The 9018-nt window shown below is 32.4% G+C and overlaps 2 protein-coding genes across 2 annotated transcripts; both read left to right on the top strand.

Moving 5' to 3' along the window:
• Positions 1 to 37: 37 nt before the first annotated feature.
• Positions 38 to 3913, top strand: LOC149942944 (COX assembly mitochondrial protein homolog). Its single transcript, XM_090178484.1, has 4 exons — positions 38 to 218; positions 1004 to 1108; positions 1561 to 1651; positions 3761 to 3913. Exons 1-4 carry the CDS (start codon positions 137 to 139, stop codon positions 3876 to 3878), a joined length of 396 nt encoding a protein of 131 aa, XP_090034610.1. The 5' UTR covers positions 38 to 136; the 3' UTR covers positions 3879 to 3913.
• A 2718-nt stretch (positions 3914 to 6631) lies between these two features.
• On the top strand, positions 6632 to 7553 carry LOC149942945 (uncharacterized). Its single transcript, XM_090179554.1, has 4 exons — positions 6632 to 6701; positions 6743 to 6991; positions 7052 to 7272; positions 7314 to 7553. The coding sequence occupies exons 1-4, from the start codon at positions 6632 to 6634 to the stop codon at positions 7551 to 7553; spliced, it is 780 nt and encodes a 259-aa protein (XP_090035680.1).
• The last annotated feature ends 1465 nt before the right edge of the window (positions 7554 to 9018 follow it).

Raw genomic sequence — 9018 nt, forward strand, 5'->3', positions numbered from 1 at the left:
GTACAATAATTCGTTCAGAAAAATCTGGCAACGCTGGGCGACACTAAAAAGCTGTCTGCTATAGCAGTAATAATAAACTTTTACAAATATGGGAAAAAAATCTATGGCTAAACTAGAAGAGAGCTAATTCATTAGGATGGATTCGGCATCGGAAAACGAAAGAAAGACAACGAAAACTGTTTTGTCTACTAAATTTTCAGAAGGCCCTCATGGTCTAGGTATGTTCACATTTAAAAACTTACTTGTTTTGGCGCTACATTACTATCGACAAGTTTGTGCTTAGGTCATAACAGACCTGATAAATTTCTAATGAGTGAAGGAGTTTTAAAACCTATTTTCTCCTAGCGTGGAAATTTCCGCCCTACACTTCTGGTGTTTTTGGAGAGTGATAACTTGGACAGCTGCTTGAGTGACTGCTCCAACTCTTTAAATATAGTATTGTACTTTAGTAACTTTACATCTTTTATTGATGTTTTTGATATATATCCTCTATTCAAGAATAGTCGGAGTTGTCACTCAATTTGTCCAAGCTGTCACCCCTTGAACAGGTAAAACTTAATTCAGGGGTACGTTCAGCAGCGCTCATCGGACTCACCGATTACTAATCGCTGACATCGGTTTCCTACTGTACGCTTTTTCGAGTTTCCGGTTTTGACGTCACGATAGTCATCGGTTACTCACCGAAGTCATCGGCTGGAAGAGTCGGTTTTTCCGATGACTGACGTCATTACTGACGTACAACTACTATAAAAGCTACGGCATTTTAAAAAACACCTATGACTGAATAAAAGCGTTCAGCAACTTCCAACGTCATTATGACGAAAAAGCTCATCGGTGGAAAATATAAATCCATCGGGTTTTTTTCCGTTGACTGTTACTGAACGTACCCCAGGGCTTAATGGAATTCACAATAAATAATCAGTTATACAATCTAATATAAAATAATTATAATACTTAAGATTTTAGAACCAAATTTTTATGGTTTGACTTTTTTTTTAATCAGGAGATCCAAATGACAAATCACTGAGAAAGGTTGAGACAGAAATACTTATTCCAATGAAGATGCGAGATATTGCAAAAAATGAAAAATGTGCTGAATATGTTCAGAGTAAGTGAAATAACCAATGACTCTGCTACTTAAAGTTAATTAGGAACTGCAATTTCTAAAGAGAAGAAAGTTATTTTCAAAATTAACCCAAAATTTTAACCACTTATTCTAATTCAATTCATTATAAGATGAAATAGGGTTCAATGGCAAAATAATATTAGAAAGTGTTTTGAGAAAAACAAAGTAAGGTACTGGCTAGTTATAAACTCGGGTTGTCACTCAGCTGGCAAGACATGCGTGACTTTCTGCTAGAAGTGGCCAGTTGGAGTGTACCTCTTCCCTCAAATCTGAAGATTTATTAAGAGCTAGTTGATCCAGCAAATTTCCTATTCCTAAATTTTAAGTATATTTATTTGAATTTAACCTCGATACATCAGCAAAAAGCATTTAAAAAATTATCTTTCATGCTCAATACCAGGAAAATTTGGTCCATTTGATGATTATTTTTTCAGAATTTTCTAATTGTGGTAAAGAGAATGGATTATTGGTAGTTTTCAAATGTCGAAAAGAAAACAATGAGCTAAAGGAATGCCTTAAGAAATGGTAAAACATATTTAGTGAAATATTATCAAAGTGATAAATTGGGTTTTTGAATTTGTAATTTAGTATTAGACTAAGTATTCCATGCAATGTTGATCATTTTGTCCCTAGATTATGTTGTTAAATTGCATAACAATCAGCGGACTGACCAGTATTCTTTATTATTTATCTTCATTTTTGTATTATTCTTTGAAATTGTTTTAAACATCATGTTCATATATGGAAAAACTATACTTTCGCTACTGGTGACAAGCTAGAAATTTGTTTTATTTCGGTTGGCAGAATAATTTATGTTATGTTGATGACAATATATAAGAATAAAAAAGGTAATTTTTATTGAGGCTTGAGCATTTGTCATTTTTGTGTACTTGGTTTTTGTTTTTTAATAATCCTGGTTTTTCTTTTGAAACTAAGTGTTGGTGCTGTACATTCATTATGCTTTTGTGCTGGGGGCGCACAGCTCCACCCCAACCCCATTCTTGCTAATCACGATGGGCTGTCTAGCATCGCAACCTAGAGGACATATTACCAAAGAAAAAATAGAAAATACTTTGTCCCCACCCAATATTACACAAATGGAAATTTTTTTGTATCCTGCTATACCACAAATGGAAAAGTAACACTAGAAAACGTTAATTTTCAAAAAATATCTCTGCGAATTTTCATTCCCGCAAAATAATTTTGACACAGAAATGTTCAGTATCGTCTAAAGTATCCAAACCCTCAGTTTTGGATCTCAAATTTCAAAATATATACCTTGGAATTATTCGATTTCATTTTTATATTAAATTAATTTATTATAATAATAATACAAATTTATAATTAATAAAACTAATTCAGTTTAACTTTCAAATTCCTGAACTAAACCAGTCACCATTCCCACCAATTCAATAGTACATAAAGACAGTTTATCAACTAGATGGTCGCATTACCTACACAATGTAGATGAGTTATCATAGTTTGTGACCTGTATAATTATTTTAGAATGTAAATTACAGATTATTATCCAAATTTCAAATATATCTTTGTTAAGACTTTTATTTTCACCAATATCAGTTGTGACATCATCACATAAAAAATACAATTGCTTCTATGTGTTAAGCAACAAAGTTGGTAAAAATGTTGGTTTAGTGTTATATGGGGAGGAGGGGGTCACTTCAATGTTATATTAAAAACTGATTTAATACCAGAATCAAGCAGGATTATATTGGGACGACTTAGCTTTACTTCTAACACCCTTCATGCTCAATGAGTAAACCCCCCCTAAAAAACCAATTAGTCAAGTATACCATTGGTTTCTTAAAGCTTTCTTTGACATTTTCCTTCCCCACGCCTCTTGGCTGGGAGAAAATTGACCATAATGCCTGTGTATTGTCTCGACGTAGTCAGATTATAATTTTAAAATATTCCAAGTACCTAGCAGTATTTTACATTTATAATAGTATAATTAATGCTATTAATTAGTTTTCTTAAGGATCAACATTAGTAATAAAAGGAAAATTTTAAATGCAATTTCAAGAGGCTTTCCCATTAACTAACTAGTCCATGTAACTGCCAGGTAGTAGTGAGGAATCTCCTTTACCAGCTTTTCACTTAAATTGAAGTCTTATTAAAAATAAAATTATTTCAAAACAATGCTTACTTCAGCGAAATATGATAATTTATTAAATCTTAAGGTAAAAAACTTACATAATTTCTCACTTAGCTTTTGATGATAATCATTTGCGAAATGAGACCTAAACACATTTTGGCTCATATTTATCACCATGAAGGTAATTTAAAGTCATTCTGTCAAGATATAACTAGTATTTCGTCAGTAGCTGAAATATAGTTTTCATCTATGTAGACTAAATTTAAATCCCCTTTAATCACATTGAAGTTAATGATACTATTATAATCAAAGGACTCTAAAGTATTTGTTATGTAAATTTGGAGAGGGACTCTTCAATAGTTATTGTTTTTTACTATGAGAGGGTTGTCTAAAACTTTATTTCTTTGGTCATTTTATTTATGGGCCCTTGGTATAAATTTTTCAACCAAGAAAATATTTTTGCGATTTTAATCTTTCTTTGACCGAGTCTGTCTAATAATATCTACTTAAAACTATTTCAGGTTTATGGATGAAACATTCCGAAAGGAGTGTACTGAAATTTATCTGAAAGAACGAAGTGAATATAGATTAGATGGAAAAGAGGCAAAAATTAAAAGAAAAGAATCTGTTATGTTTTAAATAATGGACTTTTTTTATGCTTCGCACATATGTAGATTTTGTTCAATAAAGTTTTTACTATCAATATTAGCCTTCCATTTTGCAGATTTGATTTGCAGGTTTACATTATTTATGGTGAAAGATTCATAACAATATCTCACACATTCTGGATTTAACACTAACAGTGGCTCGAAAGAAAACCCCTTTAATTTATTTCCGTATTACATAAAAACGATCTCATCACCCCTGTTGTGGAAGCATCTCAAAATTTTGTTAATTTTTCCCCTGACGATAATTTCCGAAATTTCTTTGAATTGATAAAGAATGCATGTGATGAACAAATGCCAAAATAAAGTTGGGCCAACCCAAAGTTGTAATTATTAAAACTTTTGAGCAGCATTGAATTTCCACACAATAAGTTATTTATTTTCCCTAAAAGTAGTGCTTGGAATAAATTTGGAATAAAGGGGTCACTGTACAACTTAAAATGTGTACAGGATCTTTTTCCTTTTTTCAATTTTATAAATTTGTAAATGTCACACCTGATATATGGACCATTATGAAACAGGCAGCTTATAAACACAAAGGCAGATTTATCCCCTTGTGCAGCCATATGACCATGTCACTTTCTTACACTATTGTGTAGGTTGATCGCAGGTTAAGTTATTTAAGAGCCAGTTTCCTAAAATTAACTGTATTTAAAAAAAAATTATTTATTGAGGTGGATGGGGAACCAAAAATGTTAATGCAGTAATTTTTGGTAGATATGGTTTGAATTAACTTATATAAGCTTAAGTGGGTAATGTTAAAACTAACTTCTTCTGTGTTGTGTCATCTCCCCACTAGTTAAAAGGGTTATATAGTATATTATATAGCACTGAAATTTCTGTGATGACTTTCTTTTTCAGGAAATTTTATTTTTGTCCACAGGCAGAAATACCATGCATATCATCTATTCATATACAGGAAAACATACCTATGCAATCACAACAAGGGAACACTTTTTCACATGCACATTGGTTGTGGTTTATCTACCATTGCATCTTATCTGCCTTGTCTATTTTTGAGGTTATTGCTAATCTATCCAAAATTGCCGTAATTCAAAAGGAGAATACACAACACTATAGGCAAACAAACAGTAGCGTCACCAGCAATAGCCACAGGTAGGCACGTGCCTACGTTGAAATATTTTTGGCCCATTTGGGGGCCCCAAAATTTCAAAAAACTTTCCAATAGGGCCCACAAAATGTGTTAATAATGTGCCTATTTAAAGCCTGGGTCTTAATTTTTTTGTATTAATAAAATTTAAAGACAATTGACTCTCTACTAAAATTTAAAACTGAACTTAAAAAGTACGTAACACAATTGTAAGAAAAGAATTTCGCTCTCCTACGTATTTTCCGACATTCTACTTGTTGACTCCAGATAATAACGCGAACAACTAAAGAGACCAAGAAGTGGGGGAGAAAACCGAGGGGCAGATCACTAGCATGATTATTAGGTCACCCTCAAATGATTAAATCTCGATTAAAATGATTAAATCTCAATTAAAATGATTAAATCTCAATTAAAATGAATAAATCTCGATTAAAATGAATAATTCTCGATTAAAATGAATAAATTGTGAATAAAATGATTGTATATTTACTCGATATAGTATTTTACGATATATTTTATTAAATTCATTGATATTATTTTTTCGGTACATAATTTGTCATTAAGCCGTGATATAAATTGTATTTACCTGAAAAATTATTATTATACCCTTAGAAAAACACTTGTCCTTGTATTTTACGAGGTATTTTATTAAGGTCATGGATATTAAAAATTAGACTACTAATTAATTAAATTTAAAATCGAGATTGCAAAGATTATATTGATAAAATCGTGATTATATTGGTAAAATTGTGTTTATGTTGGTAAAATTGGGATTATATTGATAAAATCGGAATTATATTGGTAAAATCGGGATTATATTGGTAAAATCGGGATTATATTGATAAAATCGGGATTATATTGGTAAAATCGGGATTATATTAATTAAATCGTGATTAAATTATTAATCATTTAATCATGATTATTAGACCACTTTAAAGCTTAGTGATCTGCCCCTCGGAGAAAACTAAGCTTTATTGGGGAAAAATATGCGGTGCTTCGGCCGATAGGCCTTCAAGGCGAAAAACTTAATTAAATACAATGAACCCGGTAGTTTGACACCTGCAATTTTAGGGGGGAGGGTGAATAGGCGGGATTGTACTTTGACTCTTTGAGATAAGAATCTCAAACATTGGCCGCTATGTGTGAATAGTCAAGCTAATATATTAAATAGTTTCATATTTTCATTTCGTTTTGTATTGAGCGTTAGAACGAGCTATACATACAGATTTCTGTGTCAATTAATTTTAGGCTATAGTCTATTTTGTTTTCATTTTTTGGCGAGAAGAGCGGACTTGTACCTCCTCTAGGTTTAAACAGGCCTTAATGCTCTTGCTTAAAATATAAACAAATAACAAATAGCTAAATAATTTTACTTAATAGTAAAGTAAAAAGTTTCAGTTTGTTTTTAGTGAAAATTACCAAAAAAAACAGCCTTTCTAATCTTGGTTTATTTGGTCCGTGGTTTTTACGTGTTTAATTTTTTATCGACAAAACATAAATTATAAGCAAATTTTACTGAATAAAGAGTAAAATAGTTGAGCAATGACATTTCTGGGGCTCAAAAATGGCAAAACCGTAAAAGAGAAGTCTTATAAGATAGCATTCAGAAAGATGCAATGAAACGTTTCTTGCAATCATCACACAAAGGGGATAACAGTGATCTAGGGGATGAACCTTATAATCAAGGTATTGCAGAAAACCATTATGCACTGACGTTGTGAGTGAAGTTGAAATAGTGGAAAACTTTAGTCCTACTAAGGTAAACTTTAGTCCTGCTAAGGAAATCATTAAAGCTTGCGAGATCTCAGATATCTTAGTGATTGATATTAGTTTGAGTAAGGATTGTCTGCCCATTCAGCCTAAAATAACTTATTTTCCTAAAACTTTAATTGGTGGTAAAAACCGAGGTTTCAATTCTTCTTGGTATGAGAAATATAAAATGCTCGAATACTCTGTAGTAAAGGATAGAGTTTATGGTTTTTGTTGCCACCATTTTTTGAGTAGTAGAAACATGGGTTTTGTTAATGGGTTTTCAGACTGGAAAAATATGGTGAACAAATTTGAAGAGCATTTTAGTTCACATAAATCTTTTCACCAACAATCCTATAAGAAATACTGGGATTATTTAGAATCTACTAAATCATGTGGTTCAATTGCGTCTCAGGTCAATGACCATCATAGGCTTGATGTAATTAGAAAGAGAGATGTGTTATCTGCACACATGGAAATCATAATTCTCTACGCGCAACAAGACCTAGTGCTTAGGGGTCATAGATATAATGAAGAAAATGTAAATAGGGGAACTTCGCTGAAATTTTAAATCTACTAAAAATAAAATGTCCTGATTTGAAAGCCAAGTGCGATAGCATGCCCAACAATGACAAATATACTCATGGTAAAATTAAAAATGAACTGATCAATGTAAGTGGAGATTTAGTGAGGAGGATGATTGTACAAGAGGTCAATGAATCTGGTGGGTTTTATTCAGTAATTGCAGATGAAACTAGAGACAATTCAGAGGTGGAACAATTTGTTTAAGGTATACTAGAAAAGAAAAAGGCGTCGTAGAAAGATTTTTAGGATATACAGATTTGTACAAGTTTGATTCTGAAACCATTAGTTTGGCCATAATTAGTTTTCTAAGCGAGAGGGATTTGAAAATTGTGTCGCGCAGATGTATGATGGGGCTAGCGTAATGAGTGGGCATGTAAATGGGGTAAAGGTGAAAATAGAAGCGGTGGTAGGTGGCGATTGTCCATACGTGCACTGCTACGCTCACCATTTAAATTTAGTTTTGGTTGACTGTTGCTCCAACATATTGCCAGTTCCGGAATTGCTAGGTTTGGTTCAAGCCATCTACAACTTTCAAAAGCAATTCAGTTATTAGATATGAATATTTTGAGAACTCCCAGAAAAATCTGGATTATGATGTCGTTCTAAAAATGCCACAAAGCTGCAACACAAGGGGGTGGAGCAAAAAAAAAGGGCCTCCATTATTTTAGAAATAGCTTGAATTTGGTAGTTTTGGCATTAGACAATTTGGTTGAAAACGGGAAATCTGAGGAGGCAGCTGAAAGTCGTGGGTATATTTCTCAATTACTAAGTATTAGGTGTTACCAATTCTCTTTCGAAATATTTGCAAAGTTCAAAAGTAATTTTCACGGAAGCGGTTGCTATTTGTGAAGCTACAGTAGCTAGGTTAGAAAATGTAAGAAACTCTGAACGATTTGAAAACATTTGGGAAGAAGCTTCAAAGATGGCAGAATTAGCCCTTATCGCCGTGCCTGATCGCAACAACGAACTTTTAATTTAACGAAAGCGTAAGATAATTCCTAACAAGAGGCTAAATCATAGTGTCATTGCGTGCCCGAGAGTGAGTCGAGAAATGGAAGCCAAAGCCTTCCCTTACCAAAAAATAAGTTGGATTTCAGTTTGTATTTAGTTTGTATACACATTATTAGTTGATATTAAGTAGGCTCAAGTTGTCAGCATATTTCAAGTTACTATTAAAGGGGTAATAAGTTGTTATTCAGTTGTTAGGAAAATACTGCTTTTGCTAAGTTTATAATTAGTTGGTTTTTAGTAGTCAGGAAATTACATAATATTTTTAAGTTGCTTTTAAGTAGTTAAATGTAAATGTTGATTCTGGTTTAGTTGGTAATAAGTTGATTAATAAAGAGGATTTAAGTAATTTTTAAGTAGGCATTTGTCCCAAATACAAACTGAAAACCAAGTTGAAATACAAGTTGTCCTAAGTGGTTTTTAGCCAACTTATTTTTTGGTAAGGGTATTAATCGATAAGATGAGATCTACCTACTACGAGTTAATTGATAAATTTATATCAGAAATGAAATCTAGATTTTTTGAAAACACTGGCCTTTCCAAAGGCATAATCACATCTGATCCTCAGTCGCAAACCTTCCTTGACGAAAATGACATTATCTCTCTTTGTAAAACATACAAGCGGTTCAATTTTGATATAAATGCTTTAAAAGGGCAGATC

This window comes from Leiobunum rupestre, chromosome 6 (genome assembly GCF_980474605.1).
Source record: "Leiobunum rupestre chromosome 6, qqLeiRupe1.1.hap1, whole genome shotgun sequence".
NCBI lineage: Eukaryota > Metazoa > Arthropoda > Arachnida > Opiliones > Sclerosomatidae > Leiobunum > Leiobunum rupestre.

Excerpts from the sequence above, each read along its gene's own strand:
- LOC149942945 (XM_090179554.1), top strand. The coding sequence starts at position 6,632 with ATGAAACGTTTCTTGCAATCATCACACAAAGGGGATAACAGTGATCTA. Across the intron at positions 6,992-7,051 it reads AGTAAAGGATAGAGTTTATG|ACTGGAAAAATATGGTGAAC; the intron begins GTTTTTGTTGCC and ends ATGGGTTTTCAG. Across the intron at positions 7,273-7,313 it reads TCTACGCGCAACAAGACCTA|GGGAACTTCGCTGAAATTTT; the intron begins GTGCTTAGGGGT and ends AAATGTAAATAG.
- LOC149942944 (XM_090178484.1), top strand. The coding sequence starts at position 137 with ATGGATTCGGCATCGGAAAACGAAAGAAAGACAACGAAAACTGTTTTG. Across the intron at positions 219-1,003 it reads AGAAGGCCCTCATGGTCTAG|GAGATCCAAATGACAAATCA; the intron begins GTATGTTCACAT and ends TTTTTTAATCAG. Across the intron at positions 1,109-1,560 it reads ATGTGCTGAATATGTTCAGA|AATTTTCTAATTGTGGTAAA; the intron begins GTAAGTGAAATA and ends TTATTTTTTCAG.